At 40.6% G+C, this 23,491-nt stretch overlaps 1 protein-coding gene across 1 annotated transcript; it reads left to right on the top strand.

Moving 5' to 3' along the window:
- Nucleotides 1–888: 888 nt before the first annotated feature.
- On the top strand, nt 889–7,706 carry LOC110535024 (immunoglobulin kappa light chain). Its single transcript, XM_021619906.2, has 6 exons — nt 889–976; nt 1,088–1,455; nt 1,864–2,002; nt 2,525–2,830; nt 3,212–3,280; nt 6,803–7,706. The coding sequence occupies exons 1-6, from the start codon at nt 940–942 to the stop codon at nt 6,937–6,939; spliced, it is 1,056 nt and encodes a 351-aa protein (XP_021475581.2). The 5' UTR covers nt 889–939; the 3' UTR covers nt 6,940–7,706.
- The last annotated feature ends 15,785 nt before the right edge of the window (nt 7,707–23,491 follow it).

Raw genomic sequence — 23,491 nt, 5'->3', positions numbered from 1 at the left:
TTCACGAGCCAATGCTAATTAGCGTTAGCGCAGTTAGTGGGAGTCTTGCTTTCACTGTCAGAACTCATTGGTCTCTCATCTTTGTTTTCCAACAAACTCCGCTTGTTAGATATTATGCTCATTGATAGCTTGCTTGCAAACGTCCTCGCCAACTGATTTATCAAAGTAGTAGTAGGCAATAGCACATCTAAATGATCTGAGCAAAACATGCGAGGAGAAGTGACAGGTGAAATTATCAAGTGACAAAGAGCAAGTGAACAGAGAAACAGCTTCGCTCTATCCAATTGTAGCAGCAGGATCAACCTACAGCCCAGCCCGCCCATTTCTTTACAGACAGCAGAACTAGCCAGTGGATTTATTCAGAGTGCACAGCACTTCGCACTGTTTGAGTGACGTTAGAAAGATAAATGCCTTTAAAAAAAATCACAGACAATACAAAAAACAATATCATAATCGTATTCTCCATATCCGTTACTAAACACATTTTGTGAAGAAAATAGCGTGCTCCCTGATTTTATTAATGAGGTGTAATAACCCAACAATGCTGAATAATTGAATTATAGGTGTACAGCAAGTACCATTTCGTGTAAGTTGACCAAATTCAAAGTCATGTTCAGGTACCATTGCATGTACATTTTATTTTTCATTCAACTTTTGCCGATGGTTAGCAAGTAAAGTTGACACAAAGTTAGATTGTGTACATTAATCAAATTAGGCCTGGATCACAAGCTTGGACACAGTTGTTGCCCGGTGTGCACACTTTAGTCCACGCCCACTGTGATGTGTACCACTGCCCACCTGGCGAAATGCAATGTTTTTTAGGTGTCCCATCTTGAGTTTGGTTCACTGCTTTTAGAGTCACTTCCTTCTAAAGCTTTACAAGTCGAGCACAGCATCTCACACTTGCCACATAACAGGCCAGCATATCTCAGCACAATCATGCGTCCATTGTGTCTTACCTATATCCTTTTAGTCGGTAAGTGTATCATTTGTATTTTAAGTGTCTGGTGCCGTTGATGTTAAATACTCCGTTGAAAGATACAGTATATCCACTTTACTCACACCATCTGTTCTCTCTTTTCTACAGCAGCAGCAGAAGCTGTGAATCTGCATCAGGAGCAGTTAACAGTGACCAAATCCTCGGGAAAATCCGGTGTTATTGAATGCAGAGCAACAGGCTTCAACACTGGTAACATTCACTGGTATCAGCAAAAAGACGGAGAAGCTCTGAAGTGGATTCTGTTCATGCATAAAGGTGGTGGAAAATCAACCAAGGATCCTGATTTTGAGGATTACCAAGCAGAAAAGGCCGAAAATTCTGACATATTCACACTGACAATCCCTACCCTAAAGACAGATCATGTTGCCACTTACTACTGTGCTAGCTTTGATAACCACAGTAACAACTGCAGTTCATTCCCTGTGCAGAAAACCACCTTACAGTTATCCGGTCCTTCTTAATGAGAGACCGTAGCGTCACCACGGGATGTGACATAAGCAGAGGGTTGAGAAGCTGTTAGAAACCACACCAAACCCAGGTGATGATGTTTTAACTCTCATCTTTATTTCTCCCCTATCTAACCACATTCTCTGATGCTTCATTGGGAGGTCCAATCAAATCAGCGAGAAATCACACTGAGGAATATATTTCTGACTCGCAAATAGTTTCTTGGAATACCTTTTGAATATAACGATAGTATTATATATTATCTAAATATTGTATATAATGTATTACTCCTGTATGGTCTATATTGACTATAACCATGTAAAATACAGATGAACTGAAAGCAGAAAAATTGCAATTGTGTCAATAGTGTGGGGGGGGGGGGGGGGGGGGGGAACTATCATAGCTTGACATGATAGGATTTAACTTTTAGTTCTCTAGATCTAAATGAACAAAAAGATGATACGTTTTTGTCTAGGATTTACTTGGAGTGTGATTCTGGATCTGGGACACAGGAGATTTTGCAGTTTGGATCCGGCTCAAAACTCATCATCACTGGTAAGGACCTCTACTTGATACTGTATATTATATTTGTTTATTTGACTAGATTTGACGAATGGAATTAAACAAATTTTAGATGTTGCATACATATTCCGTTAGACGCAAATGCAATGGCTTAGAATAGGGCAAAAAAACTTTGCTTTCCTATAAATAAATAAATGCTCTGTTGTGCAAACACTTTATATTAGAGAAATGTAAAACTAATTGCGTGGGGCTGGAGTCTGGTCAAGTGGTAGAGCTGATTACTCTGGATCAGGCGTACTTCCTGACGATGGGGGTTAAGGACCTTTCTGAGCTGATAGATATATAATACACTATTCTATTTTATACCATGGCATTGTTGAAATCTCGTTTCTGATGGCTAGAAAGGCTTTTTTGTTGTGCCCATGATATTTATTTATATTTTAGTACTACAATAGATTGGAAAGTGCAAAGTGTTTCCTTTTACACACAAAGGTGTTCACTTTTTTATTTTTTATTCTTATAACGTGAGTTTTGATTGTTTCACATGCAAATCAGATGAGAACCAGCTCAGGAAACCCAAAGTGACCGTGTATCTGGCGTTCAAACCTGAGCCGAATGGGAAGACCACCCTGCTATGTCTGGCTAGAGACATGTTTCCAGATTTGGTCAAGATCTCATGGAAGATGGAGGATGAAAACGGCCGAACCGTGGAGGTGCCCAAAGCAGAGATGGAACAGCTGGAGCAGAGGGAGGAAGGACAGACGACCAGTATGATCATCATGTATCAGGGAAAGGCAGACGCCAAATACATCTGTTCGGTGGAGCATGAAGCGGGCCCTGAAGAAGCTGACACATCAAAAGGTAGCCAAAGTTTGAAATATTCCACAATTTGAGTGGTATTTTCCTTCTTATTTGTTTTTGAATTACTAGTTCTCATGGCAATGTGTTAGTAATTTTCCAGATGATTTAAAAACGGTGTAATTGAAACATTGAGTTGAGACATTAGTGAACTACCTGTGATAATGAAATTATCCTCCAGAAATAATTAAAGATGTTGTGATTGGATATACAATAATATTTGGTTGAATTACACCATCTAACCAGGGTTGGGTGCTTTGAATAAAATCTAGAAAAACATTCAGTTTACATCCTGAATTGTATTCAAATTGACCCCAACCCTAACCCTCATATTGTCAATCAATGACTTATTTCTCACAAATACATGTTCTTTGTTACTTGTAGGTTTTTCATCAGAGCAAAATGTTTGCTCTCCATCTACCAATGCGATGGCACCACCCTACATACCCAATGGTGAGATTCATTTGATCATTTTATGAACTTTGAACTTCTGGTCTGCGGGCGACTAATTTCTTTATCATGCTCCTGATGCTTTTCATATTGCTCCCTCTGACTTCTTGTCTGACTCCCACCCGTTCCCACAATAACTTGTCCTGCATCCGACCACAGTCCTGAAATGTTGTTTTAGGCGCATGTGATGCAGCTCACTTGACAGTCCTGGTCACAGCAATTGCGCTACTCAAGGCAAGATCAAAATGTGCCAAAATAGCAACCCCCTAGAGTCAATGTCCGCTCCCCGTGAGAAATCCCCATCAAAATATATCTGTTTAAACTAAAGATATTAATTTTTCTGGCATGGGCTGCATCTCAATCTGCCACATCTGCCAATGGACGAGCTACAGCTGTGTTTGTCAGACCATGAGACATCCTGAAAATCAGTCTTCTCACGAAAACGTCTGTAGCGTCCGAACAGTTTGGGCTACACACTAATATGACCCCTCTATGGACAGGTGAGTTTCTCACAAACAAGTTTTGCTCCAGGACGTTCACAAACCTCACAAGACTTGTCTTTAGGTAGCTGGGTACTAGTTAAAAAAAAAATATGGAAGTATATATGGAAGTGGTTTAGTGACCAACATTTATTTTTTTATATGTCTAAAAAAAAAAAATCTATACATTTTCCTGACCTTTCGTATATCTCTCAGATTTTGGACATACACTTCAAAACAAACTTCCTTAAATGTTTTGACTATCGATTTTCCATGTATCTTTAAAAATCTCCATCAGAGATTTGAACCCGGGTCTCCCGTCCGCACGACACAGAGATTCTTTAGCTAAATAGCCCAGTACTGTACAGCCGACCGTCAAGTTATACAGCGCCATATTATCCATTCCATCCTAACAGAAACCCAGAGGGTTTTTCATTTTTCATGGAATAGAAACTTAAATTAATCAAGTACCAGTCAAAAGTTTGGACACCTATTCATTACAGGATTTTTCTATATTTTTACTATTTTCTACAATGTAGAATAATAGTGAAGCCATCACAACTGTAGCAGGTGTAGCACATCATGCAAATGGACTTTTTATAACCCGGCTACTGTTGTGAAAATCCCTCAACTTGCAATGTATTCGATGCTTAAGTACTCTAAAGTGTTATATTTCTAATTCAAAACAGCAGTACAGTATTTCTTCATCAACATCTTTATGCTTTTGTTAATCAAATAAAATAACGAGAAAAAAGACATTCAAATGCGGATGTTTATATTAACTACATTTTAGTCTCACTTCCACCCAGCTCCACGACCACAGATAAAACCTTGCTGAGATGATCAATGTATTTGTTGCATTGTTGTACCGTCAATTTCTCTCGCCAAAACCGAAGATGTTGTATGTCTTTTTATTTATATATTTTTATTTAACCTTTATTTTACTACATAAAGGTCTAGTTACTCTGCTGGCGTCTTGACCCAGTTTATGCCCTCATTTGCATTGCAAACCCGGGCGGCAGTGTGTTTTGAGTAATTTTCTGCATTTGGAAAAAATAATATTTCGCCTAACAGCCAAAATTAGGTACAATAATAGAAATGTACATAGGCCTAAACGTAACACAATATTGCTATAATCCTACCTTGAAAGAAACTATGTGTACCCAGAAACACCTCTCCTACATAGGGTCCAGCATATCTCTTGATGATTTCTTCCTCAAAGAAATCTCGAGCCATGATACCTGAAAAAGGAGGCAACAGTGAATTATTGTGGAAAAATAGAAAATGACTCAAGTTAAAGTGAAAGTCACCCAGTAAAATACTACTTGAGTAAAAGTATAAAAGTATTTGGTTTTAAATATACTTAAGTATCAGAAGTAAATGTAATTGCTAAAATGTACTTAAGTTTTGAAAGTAATAGCATAAGTATTCATAATTTTAAATTCCTTTTATTAAGCAAACCAGACGGCACATTTTTCTTGTTTTTTTTATTGACGGATAGCCAGGGGCACACTCAGACAAAATTTACAAACAAAGCATTTGTGTTTAGTGAGTCCACCAGATCAGAGGAAGTAGGGATGAGCAGGGATGTTCTCTTGATAAGTGTGTGAATTGGACCAGAGCTCAGAGCATGCGCTGACCAGCTGGCAAATGTCTTCACTGACATTTTTAATCTCTCCCTGACACAGTCTGTAATACCTACATGTTTCAAGCAGACCCTGCTCCCAAGAATGCCAAGATAACCTGTTTGAAGGACTATCGCCTCGTAGCACTCACATCTGTAGCCATGAAATGCTTTGAAAGGTTGGTAATAGCTAAAGGACTTTGACCATGAGAAACAAGATTCTATGGTCTGATAAAAAATATATTGAAATCTTTGGCCTGAATGCCAAGTGTCAAATCTGGAGGAAACCTGGCACCATCTCTACGGTGAAGCATGGTGGTGGCAGCATCATGCTGTGGGGATGGTTTTCAGCGGCAGGGACTGGGAGACTTGTCAGGATTGAGGGAAAGATGAATGGAGCAAAGTACAGAGAGATCCTTGATGAAAACCTGCTCAAGACCTCAGACTGGGTCAAAGGTTCACCATCCAACAGGACAACGACCCTAAGCACACAGCCAAGACAACACAGGAATGTCCTTGAGTGGCCCAACCAGAGCTCGGACTTCAACCCGATCGAACATCTCTGGAGAGACCTGATAATAGCTGTGCAGCGATGCTCCCCATCCAACCTGACAGAGCTTGAGAGGATCTGCAGAGAAAAATGGGAGAAACTCCGCAAATACAGGTGTGTCAAGCTTGTAGTGTCATACCCAAGACGACTTGAGGCTGTAATCACTGCCAAAGGTGCTTCAACAAAGTACTGAGTAAAGGGTCTGAATACTTATGTAAATGTGATATTTCAAATTAAATGTTTAATACATTTGCAAGAATGTATAGAAACCAGTTTTTGCTTTGTCATTATGGAGAATTGTATGTAGATTGATGAGATTAAAAAATAAAAATAAATGTTTTTGAATAAGGCTGTAATGTAACAAAATGTGTAAAAAAGTAAAGGGTTCTGAATACTTTCTGAATGCACCGAACATATCTACCTCTATTACCTCGTACCCCTGCACATCGACTCAGTACTGGTCCCCTGTGTAAATAGCCAAGTTATCTTTTACTTGTGTATTTATTCCTTGTGTTTTAATGTTTCTATAATTTCACATTTTTTTCTCTCTGCATTGTTGGGAAGGGCCCGTAAGTAAGCATTTCACTGTTAGTCTACACTTTCTTTTTTATGAAGCTTGTGACAAATAAAATTGTATTTATGTATTTGAGATATTCGTGTATTTAATTTTCTAATTTATATTAGCTACATTTTCTAAAATCACGCTTTCACTTTTTAATTATTTGGTTTTGTGTGTAGATGGGTGAGAAAACAAATATTTTCTTTGAATTCAGGCTGTAATACAACAACATTTGGAATAAGTCAAGGGGTATCAATACAATCTGAAGGCACGAGATTGAAATTAACCCATCAGTCTTCTCCCTCTTCCTCAGCAACCTTCCAGTCCATGTGCAGTCTGCGTCTGGCCTCTCTGGTTTACACAGTGATGATATTGAAGAGCATGGTGTACTGCTCTGGGCTCCCTCTCCTGCTGCACCACAGGAACATGGGAAATAGCCCCCCTACCTGAAGAAAAGCTCATCTCTTCATTATGAAGAGTTCTGAAAGAGCTCTGGGAAATAAGGAGGAAATTTCGGTTCCCATTTACGTCTTCCAATTACTCACAGTGAGAAAAAAGTACTATTACTGATATCTATGAGACGTTTTCAAACTCGTTTGAAAACATCTGTAAAAGTTACTGTTATTTTAAAGGTAAAAAAATAGTAATGGGTTGCTTGTTTCGTCACAATATTTTTTAGAGCTTTCTCTTGAGGACTGGTGGTCGACTAAAAGTTCTACTCAATGCATTCTCAATTGGCGCTGATTAATATTTAGTCTAAAGTGCATTATAATGACTGGGAAACTGATATTTCTCAAGTAGACAAATAATTAGTAGGAAAACCTTTTGTCATCATTGTGATGTCGCCAGATTCCCTTTAGCTGTAGTATAACGTTAACTAGCTATCTGAACGTGAGGGGAGAGCACCGACTGTTACCTAGCTAACATTAGTATTGCTAGATTTTTTTTTACAAACTTTACTAGCTAATGACATTGCCATCTGTCTGAAGTAAATGTGAAGACATAATAATGCTGACAAAATTGTTTCCTACTTAATATTTTCCCTGTATGGCAATATCATCGTATTTCCGAGACTCTACAGTTTAATTTAGACCAAACATGGATGCTAAGAATGACTGGGCACCGCTAGAGTTGTTGGCATCAATATCAATGATATACACCACCATTGAAAAGTTTGGGGTCACTTAGAAATATCCTTGTTTTTGAAAGAAAAGCTTTTTTTTTTGTCCATTAAAATAACATCACGTTGATCGGAAATACAGTGTAGACATTGTTAATGTTGTAAATGACTATTGTAGCTGGAATTTTTTTTATGGAATATCTACAGAGGCCCGTTATCAGCAACCATCACTCCTGTGTTCCAATGGCACGTTGTGTTAGCTAACACGAGTTTATAATTTTAAAAGGCTACTTGATCATTAGAAAACCCTTTTGCAATTATGTTAGCACAGCTGAAAACTGTTGTACTGGTTAAGGAAGCAATAAAGCTGGCCTTCTTTAGACTAGTTGAGTATCTGGAGCATCAGCATTTATGTGTTCGATTACTCAAAATAGCCAGAAACAAATAACTTTCTTCTGAAACTAGTTGAGTATCTGGAGCATCAGCATTTGTGTGTTCGATTACGCAAAACACCAGTCTCTATGTCAACAGTGAAGAGGCGACTCCAGGATGTTGGCCTTCTAGGCAGAGTAGCAAAGAAAAAGCCATATCTCAGACTGGCCATAACAAAATATTATTAAGATGGGCAAAAGAACAGACTCTGGACGGAGGAACTCTGCCTAGAAGGCCAGCATTCTGGAGTCGCCTCTTCACTGTTGACGTTGAGACTGGTGTTTTGCAGGTGCTATTTATTGAAGCTGCCAGTTGAGGACTTGTGATGCTCCAGAAACTCAACTAGTCTAAAGAAGGCCCATTTTATTGCTTCTTTAATCAGTACAGCAGTTTGCAGCCGTGCTAAAATAATTGCAAAAGGGTTTTCTAATGGTCAATTAGCCTTTTAAAATGATAAACTCGGATTCGCTAACACAACATGCCATTGGAACACAGGAGTGATGGTTGCTGATAATGGGCCTATGTATGCCTATGTAGATATTCAACAACAAATCTGTTTCCAGCTACAATAGTCACTTACAACATTAACAATGTCTGCACTGTATTTCTGATACATTTGATGTTATTTTAATGGACAAAAATTTTAGCTTTTCTTTCAAAAAACAAGGACATTTCTAAGTGACCCCAAACTATTGAACGATCATGTATATAAACCCTGAATTGCTGATGCTACGTATTGGCCAATGAGAGGCGAAACGTTTTACTTTCAGGAAAATGTTTTTATGTGTATATTTTTTTAAATGTTTAGCTCATATAATATTATTTAAAGTATGCTTTAAGGTGTCTGTAATATAATACAGGTCGCAAAAACAAATTTAGACATTAGTAAATGCACATACAGTGGGGCAAAAAAGTATTTAGTCAGCCACCAATTGTGCAAGTTCTCCCACTTAAAAAGATGAGAGGCCTGTAATTTCCATCATAGGTACACTTCAACTATGACAGACAAAATGAGAGAAAAAATCCTGAAAATTACATTGTAGGATTTTTAATGAATATATTTGCAAATTATGGTGGAAAATAAGTATTTGGTCAATAACAAAAGTTTATCTCAATTCTTTGTTATATACCCTTTGTTGGCAATGACAGAGGTCAACCGTTTTCTGTAAGACTTCACAAGGTTTTCACACACTGTTGCTGGTATTTTGACCCACTCCTCCATACAGATCTCTTCTAGAGCAGTGATTTTTGGGGCTGTTGCTGGGCAACACAGACTTTCAACTCCCTCCAAAGATTTTCAATGGGGTTGAGATCTGGAGACTGGCTAGGCCACTCCAGGACCTTGAAATGCTTCTTACGAAGCCACTCCTTCGTTACCCGGGCGGTGTGTTTGGGATCATTGTCATGCTGAAAGACCCAACCACGTTTAATTTTCAATGCCCTTGCTGATGGAAGGAGGTTTTCACTCAATACATACATGGCCCCATTCATTCTTTCCTTTGAACGGATCAGTCATCCTGGTCCCTTTGCAGAAAAACAGCCTCCCAGAGCATGATGTTTCCACCCCCATGCTTCACGGTAGGTATGGTGTTCTTTGGATGCAACTCAGCATTCTTTGTCCTCCAAACACGACGAGTTGAGTTTTTACCAAAAAGTTATATTTTGGTTTCATCTGATCATATGACATTCTCCCAATCTTCTTCTGGATCATCCAAATGCTCTCTAGCAAACTTCAGGCCTGGACATGTACTGGCTTAAGCAGGGGGACACGTCTTGCACTGCAGGATTTGAGTCCCTGGCGGCGTAGTGTATTACTGATGGTAGGCTTTGTTACTTTGGTCCCAGCTCTCTGCAGATCATTCACTAGGTCCCCCCGTTTGGTTCTGGGATTTTTGCTCACCGTTCATGTGATCATTTTGACCCCACTGGGTGAGATCTTGCGTGGAGCCCCAGATCGAGGGAGATTATCAGTGGTCTTGTATGTCTTCCATTTCCTAATCATTGATCCCACAGTTGATTTCTTCAAACCAAGCTTTTTACCTATTGCAGATTCAGTCTTCCCAGCCTGGTGCAGGTCTACAATTTTGTTTCTGGTGTCCTTTGACAGCTCTTTGGTCTTGGCCATAGTGGAGTTTGGAGTGTGACTGTTTGAGGTTGTGGACAGATGTATTTTATACTGATAACAAGTTCAAACAGGTGCCATTAATACAGGTAATGAGTGGAGGACAGAGGAGCCTCTTAAAGAAGAAGTTACAGGTCTGTGAGAGCCAGAAATATTGCTTGTTTGTAGGTGACCAAATACTTATTTTCCACCATAATTTGCAAATAAAATCATTAAAAATCCTACAATGTGATTTTCTGGATTTTTTTTCTTCTAATTTTGTCTGTCATAGTTGAAGTGTACTTATATTGAAAATTACAGGCCTCTCTCATCTTTTTAAGTGGGAGAACTGGCACAATTGGTGGCTGACTAAATACTTTTTTGCCCCACTGTATATAGCTTCCCCCCCAAAAAAATACAACGGTGGAGGAGTACCAAAATGGAGGCACGTTGGCTTCAAAACAGTCAGCCATCTAGTGTATATATAAATCATTTTTCAAAATGACGGAGTGTCTTGAGAAAGTTCAAAACTGTGCCGTGATGTGACCAAGTGATGGAGGAGGTGCAACCCATTATTTGTTCTGTGCTCAAAACTCCTGTCTATGCTTAAAGGGGCGATCTGCAGTTTCTACATCTATATCTTAAATTAAAACATTAATAATATGTACCCATTGATTCTTAAAGAATATAAATTAGAAACACCTCGTGAGCTTAGTTCAACTGTCATACCCCATCAGAAACCATAATATAAGCATGTTTTACTCCAATGTAATTTATCCAACGTTTTTACTAAAACAATGGCTGGGAGCCTGCTTTATTATTGTTTTACCAGCGGATTGCCCCTTTAAAATAAATGATGTCTTTTTTTTAAGTCTTAATGATTAGACTTAGAAACGTTTAAATTTTGTTGTTTCCCTATGTCTTTATGTGTGTTCATAAAAATGTTTTAAGTTTTCATGGTATTTGTTTTTTGTGTTAAATAAATGTTTTATTATCTTTGCAGTTATTCATTTGGGGGTTTTCATTGGTTTACATTTTAAAACACTAATGTGATTATTTGGGAACACTCAAATGAAAAACTATATTTTATTATTTTTTCTATTAGTCCACTGTTAATACATTCCCCCTCAAATTGTGCATGTCAGCAGTCAAGCTTCAAGATTAAGAATTTACAGTAGAGCAATCACTTGCCTTGAATTAGCTTATCAGATCGAACCTCCAGATGCATAGTTCACTAAACGAGCTTGTACTGGAGGTTGATCCAATGGTCCATTCAAGGCATGGTACATTTATTTTCAACCAGCCTTAACTTGGCGATATTTTTTTCATTTGAAATGCACCGGTGTCTTATGAATAGAGAATTATCAACAAAAAAAAAACATTTTTGGGGACCGATGGCCAATATTATATCATGTGAAAATGTTGATTTAAAAATCTCCCAGAGACAGCCATATGCACTCTTAGAAAAAAAGGTTCCAAAAGGGTTCTTCAGCTGTCCTCACTGGAGTACCATTTTGGTTTCAGATAGAACCCTTCTGGGTTCCATATAGAACACTCTGTGAAAAGGGTTCTACATGGAACACAAAATGGTTCTACCTGGAACCAAAAAGGTACCTAAGGTTTTATTATAAACGTTGTTTGACTTGTTTGGAAAAGTTTATTAGTAACGTTTTTATGGATATACAGAAGGACATTATCGAACAAAAGGACCATTTGTGATGTAACTGGGACCTTTTGGAGTGCCAACAGAAGAAGATCATCAAAGGTAAAGCATTTATTATATCGCTATTTCTGACTTTCGTGTCGCACCTGCCTGGTTGAAATATGTTTTTCATGGTTATGTATGCGAGGTGCTGTCCTCAGATAATCGCACGGTTTGCTTTCGCCGTAAAGCCTTTTTGAGATATGACACAGCGGCTGGATTAACAAGAAGTTAAGCTTTATTTTGATGTATTGCACTTGTGATTTTATGAAATATTTATAATTCTATAGTTTGAATTTCCCGCTCTGCAATTTCACCGGATGTTGGCCAGGTGGGACGCTACCGTCCCACCTACCCATTAGAAGTTAATGATGCCAAAGACACGACACCGCACATGACTCCAACACCATCATTAAGTTTGCCGACAACACAACGGTGTTAGGCCTGATTACCGATAATGATGAGACCGCCTATAGGGAGGAAGGCAGTGACCTGGCAGGATAATAATCTCTCCCTCAATGTCAGACTACAGGAAATGGAAGGCCAATCAAGCCCCCATCCATATCGATAGGGCTGTAGTGCAGCAGGTCAAGAACTTCAAGTTCCTCTGTGTTGACATCACTAAGGAATTAACATGGTCCACAGACAACACAGTCGTGAAGAATGCACGACAGTACATATATATCTCAATTACCTTGTAACCCCCCTTCCCCAGTTCCCCTTCACCCTCTGAATGCCACACAATTAATGTCTCAGTCTTTAATCTGTCTCCTCCCATTCATCTACACTAACTAAAGTGGATTAAAGGATTTTCGCCTAAAATTACATACCAAATCTAACTGCCTGTAGCTCAGGCCCTGGAGCAAGGATATGCATATTCTTGGTACCATTTGAAAGGAAACACTTTTCAGTTTATGGAAATGTGAAAGGAATGTAGTAGAATATAACACAATAGATCTGGTAAAAGATAATACAAAGAAAAAACTAAACGTTCTTTCATTTTTTGTACCATCATCTTTGAAATGCAAAAGAAAGGCCATAATGTATTATTACAACCCAGTTGCAATTTAGATTTTGTCCACTAGATGACATCAGTGTATGTGCAAAGTTTTAGACTGATCCAATGAACCATTGCATTTCAGTTCAAAATTTTGTATAAAGACTGCCTAATTTGTTTATTAATAACTTGTATGTTCAAAATTGTGCACTCTCCTCAAACAATATCATGGTATTCTTTCACTGTAAATTGGACAGTGCAGTTAGATTAACAAGTTTTTAAGCTTTCCGCCAATATCAGTTATGTTTATGTCCTGGAAATGTTCTTGTCACTTGCAACCTCATGCTAATCACATTAGCCTACGTTAGCTTAACTGTCCCGTGGAAGGGACACCAATCCCAAAGAAGTTTTAACAAGTGACATCAATAAGGGGTGATAGCCTTCACCTGGATTCACATGGTCAGTCGATGTCATGGAAAGAGAAGGTGTTCTTAATGCTTTGTACACTCTGTATATAGGCTAGGCTAGCATCTGAATGATGTATTAATGTATGAAATAACATATAATTAACACATCTCTCTGTCTTCACTGTTCACACATCTCCACTGGCATCACATGCTCTGCTGGCCTCTCTCTCTTCTCTCCTCTCACTATTCAACTTAGGTCTATAGCTCTTGAACGTGTAGCCTAGAACAATGTGAGTCCCAGGATTATAAATATATTTTGGTCACAACTTTTGAGTTAGAAAAAAAATAATGGGCCTATTCGAGGAGAGAAGCACCTGATCTTGCATGCTGAATATAAAATATTCTACAGTGTTGGAAATAAACTGCCTGAGAAGTTTCAGTGATGAGAGCGTGAAGCTCTGTTGTGATGTGATCAGATTGGCTGTGGGGATGAATTGATACATTGCTGCACTGGACAGACCGACACAGAGAAAACCATTCACACAACGAACCTGTCAGTGGTGGAGTGCAGACTGTCAGTGGCAGAACACGTCAAATATGGAGGATGAATTAAGATAGTACAGTCAGGTCGTTTACCGTTGGAAAGTAATTACAGTTATGGTTTGCTTAATGGAGTGGCTCTGCCATAGTCACCTTGCGATTGCAGCTGGGTCTGGTCTGTTCAGTTTATTGACGTCCATTGAACCAGAAAACGATTGTGAGTGAGATGTCTCACTTCCTCTTCCGTCTCTACAACACGTGTCTCAGAGAACAAAAATCAAACCTGTTCCGATCAAATAATTGGCGGATTACGTAAGGACGATATTTCGCAATTTATTTATTTATTTTTATTTATTTTATTTTACCTTTATTTAACCAGGTAGGCAAGTTGAGAACAAGTTCTCATTTACAATTGCGACCTGGCCAAGATAAAGCAAAGCAGTTCGACAGATACAACAACACAGAGTTACACATGGAGTAAAACAAACATACAGTCGATAATAAAGTATAAACAAGTCTATATACAATGTGAGCAAATGAGGTGAGAAGGGAGGTAAAGGCAAAAAAAGGCCTTGGTGGCAAGGTAAATACAATATAGCAAGTAAAACACTGGAATGGTAGTTTTGCAATGGAAGAATGTGCAAAGTAGAAATAAAAATAATGGGGTGCAAAGGAGCAAAATAAATAAATAAATTAAATACAGTTGGGAAAGAGGTAGTTGATAGGGCTAAATTATATGTGGGCTATGTACAGGTGCAGTAATCTGTGAGCTGCTCTGACAGTTGGTGCTTAAAGCTAGTGAGGGAGATAAGTGTTTCCAGTTTCAGAGATTTTTGTAGTTCGTTCCAGTCATTGGCAGCAGAGAACTGGAAAGAGAGGCGGCCAAAGAAAGAATTGGTTTTGGGGGTGACTAGAGAGATATACCTGCTGGAGCGTGTGCTACAGGTGGGAGATGCTATGGTGACCAGCGAGCTGAGATAAGGGGGGACTTTACCTAGCAGGGTCTTGTAGATGACATGGAGCCAGTGGGTTTGGCGACGAGTATGAAGCGAGGGCCAGCCAACGAGAGCGTACAGGTCGCAATGGTGGGTAGTGTATGGGGCTTTGGTGACAAAACGGATTGCACTGTGATAGACTGCATCCAGTTTGTTGAGTAGGGTATTGGAGGCTATTTTGTAAATTACATCGCCAAAGTCGAGGATTGGTAGGATGGTCAGTTTTACAAGGGTATGTTTGGCAGCATGAGTGAAGGATGCTTTGTTGCGAAATAGGAAGCCAATTCTAGATTTAACTTTGGATAGGAGATGTTTGATATGGGTCTGGAAGGAGAGTTTACAGTCTAACCAGACACCTAAGTATTTGTAGTTGTCCACGTATTCTAAGTCAGAGCCGTCCAGAGTAGTGATGTTGGACAGGCGGGTAGGTGCAGGTAGTGATCGGTTGAAGAGCATGCATTTAGTTTTACTTGTATTTAAGAGCAGTTGGAGGCCACGGAAGGAGAGTTGTATGGCATTGAAGCTTGCCTGGAGGGTTGTTAACACAGTGTCCAAAGAAGGGCCGGAAGTATACAGAATGGTGTCGTCTGCGTAGAGGTGGATAAGAGACTCACCAGCAGCAAGAGCGACCTCATTGATGTATACAGAGAAGAGAGTCGGTCCAAGAATTGAACCCTGTGGCACCCCCATAGAGACTGCCAGAGGTCCGGAAAACAGACCCTCAGATTTGACACACTGAACTCTATCAGAGAAGTAGTTGGTGAACCAGGCGAGGCAATCATTTGAGAAACCAAGGCTGTTGAGTCTGCCGATGAGGATGTGGTGATTGACAGAGTCGAAAGCCTTGGCCAGATCAATGAATACGGCTGCACAGTAATGTTTCTTATCGATGGCGGTTAAGATATCGTTTAGGACCTTGAGCGTGGCTGAGGTGCACCCATGACCAGCTCTGAAACCAGATTGCATAGCAGAGAAGGTATGGTGAGATTCAAAATGGTCGGTAATCTGTTTGTTGACTTGGCTTTCGAAGACCTTAGAAAGGCATGGTAGGATAGATATAGGTCTGTAGCAGTTTGGGTCAAGAGTGTCCCCCCCTTTGAAGAGGGGGATGACCGCAGCTGCTTTCCAATCTTTGGGAATCTCAGACGACACGAAAGAGAGGTTGAACAGGCTAGTAATAGGGGTGGCAACAATTTCGGCAGATAATTTTAGAAAGAAAGGGTCCAGATTGTCTAGCCCGGCTGATTTGTAGGGGTCCAGATTTTGCAGCTCTTTCAGAACATCAGCTGAATGGATTTGGGAGAAGGAGAAATGGGGAAGGCTTGGGCGAGTTGCTGTTGGGGGTGCAGTGCTGTTGACAGGGGTAGGAGTAGCCAGGTGGAAAGCATGGCCAGCAGTAGAAAAATGCTTATTGAAATTTTCAATTATGGTGGATTTATCAGTGGTGACAGTGTTTCCTATCTTCAGTGCAGTGGGCAGCTGGGAGGAGGTGTTCTTATTCTCCATGGACTTTACAGTGTCCCAGAACTTTTTTGAGTTAGTGTTGCAAGAAGCAAATTTCTGCTTGAAAAAGCTAGCCTTGGCTTTTCTAACTGCCTGTGTATAATGGTTTCTAGCTTCCCTGAACAGCTGCATATCACGGGGGCTGTTCGATGCTAATGCAGAACGCCATAGGACGTTTTTGTGTTGATTAAGGGCAGTCAGGTCTGGGGAGAACCAAGGGCTATATCTGTTCCTGGTTCTAAATTTCTTGAATGGGGCATGTTTATTTAAGATGGTTAGGAAGGCATTTTTAAAAAATATCCAGGCATCCTCTACTGACGGGATGAGGTCAATATCCTTCCAGGATACCCCGGCCAGGTCGATTAGAAAGGCCTGCTCGCTGAAGTGTTTCAGGGAGCGTTTTACAGTGATGAGAGGAGGTCGTTTGACCGCTGACCCATTACGGATGCAGGCAATGAGGCAGTGATCGCTGAGATCTTGGTTGAAGACAGCAGAGGTGTATTTAGAGGGGAAGTTGGTTAGGATGATATCTATGAGGGTGCCCGTGTTTAAGGCTTTGGGGAGGTACCTGGTAGGTTCATTGATAATTTGTGTGAGATTGAGGGCATCAAGTTTAGATTGTAGGATGGCTGGGGTGTTAAGCATGTTCCAGTTTAGGTCGCCTAGCAGCACGAGCTCTGAAGATAGATGGGGGGCAATCAGTTCACATATGGTGTCCAGAGCACAGCTGGGGGCAGAGGGTGGTCTATAGCAGGCGGCAACGGTGAGAGACTTGTTTTTAGAAAGGTGGATTTTTAAAAGTAGAAGTTCAAATTGTTTGGGTACAGACCTGGATAGTAGGACAGAACTCTGCAGGCTATCTTTGCAGTAAATTGCAACACCGCCCCCTTTGGCAGTTCTATCTTGTCTGAAAATGTTGTAGTTTGGAATTAAAATGTCTGAATTTTTGGTGGTCTTCCTAAGCCAGGATTCAGACACAGCTAGAACATCCGGGTTGGCAGAGTGTGCTAAAGCAGTGAATAGAACAAACTTAGGGAGGAGGCTTCTAATGTTAACATGCATGAAACCAAGGCTATTACGGTTACAGAAGTCGTCAAAAGAGAGCGCCTGGGGAATAGGAGTGGAGCTAGGCACTGCAGGGCCTGGATTCACCTCTACATCGCCAGAGGAACATAGGAGGAGTAGAATAAGGGTGCGACTAAAAGCAATAAGAATTGGTCGTCTAGAACGTCTGGAACAGAGAGTAAAAGGAGGTTTCTGGGGGCGATAAAATAGCATCAAGGTATAATGTACAGACAAAGGTAAGGTAGGATGTGAATACAGTGGAGGTAAACCTAGGTATTGAGTGATGAAGAGAGAGATATTGTCTCTAGAAACATCATTGAAACCAGGAGATGTCATTGCATGTGTGGGTGGTGGAACTAATAGGTTGGATAAGGTATAGTGAGCAGGACTAGAGGCTCTACAGTGAAATAAGCCAATAAACACTAACCAGAACAGCAATGGACAAGACATATTGACATTAAGGAGAGGCATGCTTAGTCGAGTGATCAAAAGGGTCCAGTGAGTGGAGAGGTTGGTTTAGGGTCACGGCGATTTAGACAGCTAGCCAAGCCAACCGGTAGCAAGCTAGCATAGGATGGAGTCTGTTGTTAGCCACCTCTTGCGTTCGGTCAGTAGATTAGTGGGGTTCCGTGTGGTAGAGGGGATTAATCCAAATCACACAACAACAAAAATAAGAACAATAGATATAGTTATAGAGGCCCGAGAAGAAAACATAATAATTCAAATAAATAAATTGTCCGATTGTCTATTCAGATAGCAGCCGGAAAGACAGCTAACGGTTAGCGGGCCGCAGATGGGCGTTCCGGTAACGTCGCGACAGAGGAGCCAGCCGGATCTCCTTCAGGTAGATAACGTCGGCAGTCCGGTTGTGAAGGCCCGGTGGGGCTCCGCGTAGGCAGTGAAACGGGTCCGGATAGGTGACTGCAGCCCAGGAGTGAATGATGGAACTCAGGCGTGATTGACGGAGCTGGCTAGCACCGGAACAATCGATGTTTGCTCCGGAATCGACGAAAGCCGACTGTCACACGGATAGCAGCTAGCTAGCTGTGAGATCCGGGTATGAATGTCCAGAGAGCAGTTGAAATCCAGGGACATGGAGAGAAAAATTGGTCCGGTATGTTCCGCTCCGAGCCGCGCTGCGCCGCACAAAACTGCCGATAGATCCTCGATAGATTTTCGAACTAAAGGACAGCCGATGACCACAAACCGTGGTTAGCTTCTGATTAGCTTCTGGGCTAGCTCCTGGCTAGCTTCTGGCTAGTTTCTGGCCAGCCTCCTGGAGTTTCTGGCTAGCTTCCTGAAGGATTGCAGATCTGAGGTAAATAATACTTTTTTATAAATATAAATTGGTGAGGCTGGTTGCAGGAGAGTGTTTAGAAGATGAGTTGATGGAAAATAAAAATAAAATGTATGTGAAAAAAGTTGTAAATATATATATATACAGGACACGACAAGACGAGGACAAAAGACGTCTGAACTGCTATGCGATCTTGGAATTGGTGAAAGGCGGCATAAAGAAGACGTGCCCGTATTTAACGGACTAGGTGAGAAAGCACCTTTAGCCTTGCTCAACTTTTTTTACCTTAAAAAACACGACCTCTGAGGTCCGGGCCAAACCAGAAGCGGCAGGTGGGATCCAATCATAAAAATATGACTTGAGTAGCACTCTGTGGTGTAAAGACACAGAAAGCCAGTAGCTGCCTGACACTTTACGGTGGGATTTTCCACCCCTATCAATCAAGCCTTCCTCTGCTCAGACACTTCATTGCGCAGTCGCAGCTGCCCATCCCTCGCATGCCTGCCTCATCTGGGACAAGTTTTTCTACAGTCAAAAGACTACAATAGCCACAAGGCTGTTGATAACCAAAGCAAACATTACTGCAGTTGCAACTTCTTGACGCTACCCATCCCTTAAGATGGACAATTGTCATCAGCAACCGCTGAATAGCATAGCACCCCAGTCAAATAATATTACTAAAAATATTAATATTCATGAAATCACAAGTGCAATCTTGCAAAACACAGCTTAGCCTTTTGTTAATCCATCTGTAGTCTCAGATTTTAAAATTATGCTTTACAGCGAAAGCAATCCAAGCGTTTGTGTAAGTTTATCGATCGCATGACAAAACATTAATTACACTTAGCATCAGGTAGATTGCCTTTCTGATTTTCGTGACCAATCAAATTAATCGTTTACCTTTGATCTTCGGATGTTTTCACTCACGAGACCCAGTTACACAACAAATGTTCCTTTTGTTCCATAAAGATTATTTTTATATCCAAAATACCACAGGATAGAGCGGTCACGACAACGCAGACAAATTCCAAATAATATCCGTAATGTCCACAGAAACATGTCAAACGTTTTTCATAATCAATCCTTAGGTTGTTTTTAAAATATATAATCGATAATATATGAACCGCAACGTTCATGTTCAGTAGGAGAGGGAAAGGAAATGGCTGTCCGAACTCTGTTGTGCGAGCAAAACTCATGTGACCACCTGACGCGATGTTATCTTTCTGGCTCATTTTTGAAAAATAAAAGCCTGAACCTATGTCTGAAGACTGTTGACACATTGAGGAAGCGATAGGAAAAAGAATATGGTTGATATCCCTTTAAATGGAGCAATGGGAGGCTATGGAACATGGAGTTTTCAAAATAGAAACCACATCTTGGTTGTTTTTTTCTCAGGGTTTCGCCTGCAATATCAGTTCTGTTATACTCACAGACAATATTTTGACAGTTTTGGAAACTTTAGAGTGTTTTATATCCTAATCTGTCAATTATATGCATATTCTAGTATCTGGTCATGAGAAATAGGCCGTTTACTTTGGGAACATTATTTTTCCAAACAGAAAAATAGTGCCCCCTAGCTTCAAGAGGTTATTAATTAACATAGCAGTCAATCTATAGTCTCAAAATAATACAACTTTTTTTGTTTCATGTAATAAAGTATATTTTCGACTTCAAATGAAGCACACTTTGTTATTAACATGGATTGAATCATATTAAATGATGTCACTAAAATAAGTTGACTCACCGACATAAGTATGTATACGTGTGTAACCGGTGTGAAATGGCTAGCTAGTTAGCAGCGCATGCTAGAAGTGTTTCAATTGGTGACATCACTCAATCTGAGACCTTGAAGTAGTTGTTCCCTTGCTCTGCAAGAACTGAGGCTTTTGTGGAACGATAGGTGACAATGCTTTGTGGGTGACTGTTCTTGATGTGTTCAGAGGGTCCTTGGTTTGAGTCCAGGTTGGGTCAAGGAGAGGGAAGGAAGCACAACTGTTACACCTGGATGCACGTGTATCAACTTTTAAGCATAGTTTCTTTGTTTGGGCTAATGGCTAGACTAATGTGGCTTCTAACTGAGCACATGGCAGATGGCAATAGCCTGCAGTTCACACCTTCCATGTAGATGTCTAAAATTTTCAAAACTCTCAGTGCTCGGCTCCTCATTTCCACCAAACATTCCTTTGTTCATTGAGCAGCTTTGCTGTGTGAACTAGGCGGTGGAGACCAGCTACAGCGCTGCACAATTAGCTGCCATTTCACTGACCCAGGCGGTGACTGTACTTCCATCGGCTGCTTTTTTTTCTGTACTGCATACACGCTTTTTCTGCCTATGAACCCAGCATGAACCGGCAGAGTTCGCCCATTGGTTGTTGCGTCGCCTGGCCTGAACAGAGGAACACACCCAAATTCATCATAGTATATTATTGAAGGGGTCAAATTGACCTGTCTCTAATATTGGGGGTGTCATGATCCCCCAGTACCCCCTGCAAGTTATGTGCATGCACAGAGAAGGAGTCAAAGAGAGGACTGACTTTTGCAGTAGGGTCTGGTTGGTTGGTCTCCTGACCCCTCCTGTCTCAGCTTCCAGTATTTATGCTGCAGTAGTTTGTGTCGGGGGGCTAGGGTCAGTTTGTTATATCTGGAGTACTTCTCCTGTCCTATTCGGTGTCCTGTGTGAATCTAAGTGTGCGTTCTCTAATTCTCTTCTTCTCTCTTTCTTTCTCTCTCTCGGAGGACCTGAGCCCTAGGACCATGCCCCAGGACTACCTGACATGATGACTCCTTGCTGTCCCCAGTCCACCTGACCGTGCTGCTGCTCCAGTTTCAACTGTTCTGCCTTATTATTATTCGACCATGCTGGTCATTTATGAACATTTGAACATCTTGGCCATGTTCTGTTATAATCTCCACCTGGCACAGCCAGAAGAGGACTGGCCACCCCACATAGCCTGGTTCCTCTCTAGGTTTCTTCCTAGGTTTTGGCCTTTCTAGGGATTTTTTCCTAGCCACCGTGCTTCTACACCTGCATTGCTTTCTGTTTGGGGTTTTAGGCTGGGTTTCTGTACAGCACTTTCAGATATCAGCTGATGTACGAAGGGCTATATAAATACATTTGATTTGATTTGATTTGTCTGGCAGATACCTCCTCAAGGCACAAACACTGTGAGACGTGAACTGAAACAGGATTTGGAATGGTGCCAGACAGGATGGTGTGTTACCGTCACCAACAGCACAGGTAGTAAAATTACATAGAAGTAGCTACTTGCCAGGTAGCAACTAGCTATGCCCTGGACCAAATCTAGTGCAGACCAGAACTAGCTAGCTACTAGCTACTACCTGGACCAGAACTGGTTAATGCAGACCAGAGTTAGTGCGGACCAGAGCTAACTAGCTACGCACTAGACTAGAGCTAGTACAGACCAGCTAGTGCGAACAGGTGTGTGTGCAGCACACTAAAACCCTGGACCAGATCTAGTGACATTATAGCTAGGGGAGAAAGTATGCAATGTGTGTGTAACCTTGTTTTCTTGTCCTTTCTGCTCCTCAGGTCGAGGGCACAATATGTTGAAAGCGGGGAGTGTTCCCAATCACTGCTACTTGAAGTGCATATCCCAAAGTAGTCACAATTATGGCAATGCTACCATATGCCAGCACTGCTTAATAACATTCTGTATTTTCAACAAATTTTTCCATCTATCAACAGTCTCAGTAAAATAAAAAAACATATTTATTAAATATAAAATAGTTGATATAAATACACTGAGAATACAAAACATTAAGGACACCTCTTTCCATGACATTGACTGACTAGGTGAATCCAGGAGGAAGCTATGATCACTTATTGATGTCACTTGTTAAATCCATTAATGAAGGATTTTTAAGTCTTGAGACAACTGAGACATGGATGGTGTATGTGTGCCATTCAGAGGGTGAATGGACAAGACAAAAGATTGAAGTGACTTTGAACGGGGTGTGGCAGTAGGTGCTCGAGGCACCGGTTGCAACTCAATATTCGGAAGGTGTTCCTAATGTTTGGTGTACTCAGTGTAGTATGACGGAAGTGAAGTGAATCGTCAGTTTGGTAGAACAATAATACAACTGCATGTTTGCTATTGGCAGGCCACCTTGGTTTTTAGGCCTTTGAAGGTAAACTACGTAGGCGCAGGGTTTTCTTATTCTGAATAAAAGAGGGAATACATTGATCTAGATTTTTTTAAGAAGGATTTTGATAGAATAACTGGAACACATTGAAATCGGTAGATAAACCTTGGCAAAACATTCATATTCGCAGTATTTATGTGCCTGTAGAGAAAAGGGGACAATGTTTTTATTGAATCTGCTAGTATACTTAAACATGTTTGCTTTCTCTTGTAAAGGCTTTAAAAAATATATTAAACAAATGGTTTGCCGTTGGCTACATCAGAGAACGTTTATGAACATGATTCATCATGATGATAACAAAGAGTAGACTATAACCATCATGTACCGTTTAACTGCTAGAGTTAGCAAACAGGTGCAAAGCAAGCCATATTGTGACGAAACCATAGTGGTGGAAAATGTGGTAAAGATGTTTAGATGGTTTCCATCAGCGGGGTTTCTGAGACAGAGTTGACTGGAAATGAAGCGGCTTAGCCACAGATTGATTGACAGCTTTTTAGTTACATGTTTTTCTCACACATCAACCCTTGCTAATGTCAATAATGGTCGTGGCATTTCTGTTGTTTGATCAGTGACAGATACACGTTTCCAGTAAAGAGGGAACGGCCTAATTTAATCTGCAACAGCGTTCCACGAAACAAGTCCCTTTTGCATCCCTTTGATATTTTAAGTATAAATTGCG

Source organism: Oncorhynchus mykiss, chromosome 11 (assembly GCF_013265735.2).
Source record: "Oncorhynchus mykiss isolate Arlee chromosome 11, USDA_OmykA_1.1, whole genome shotgun sequence".
In the NCBI taxonomy this organism is placed as follows: domain Eukaryota; kingdom Metazoa; phylum Chordata; class Actinopteri; order Salmoniformes; family Salmonidae; genus Oncorhynchus; species Oncorhynchus mykiss.
Note: the sequence above shows the minus strand (reverse complement) of the source record. Positions and strands in the feature narration are given on the sequence as shown.

Coding starts and splice junctions, on each gene's coding strand:
- LOC110535024 (XM_021619906.2), top strand. CDS start 940: ATGCGTCCATTGTGTCTTACCTATATCCTTTTAGTCG. Junction 2,003..2,524: donor CTCAAAACTCATCATCACTG/GTAAGGACCTCT, acceptor CATGCAAATCAG/ATGAGAACCAGCTCAGGAAA. Junction 2,831..3,211: donor AGAAGCTGACACATCAAAAG/GTAGCCAAAGTT, acceptor TGTTACTTGTAG/GTTTTTCATCAGAGCAAAAT.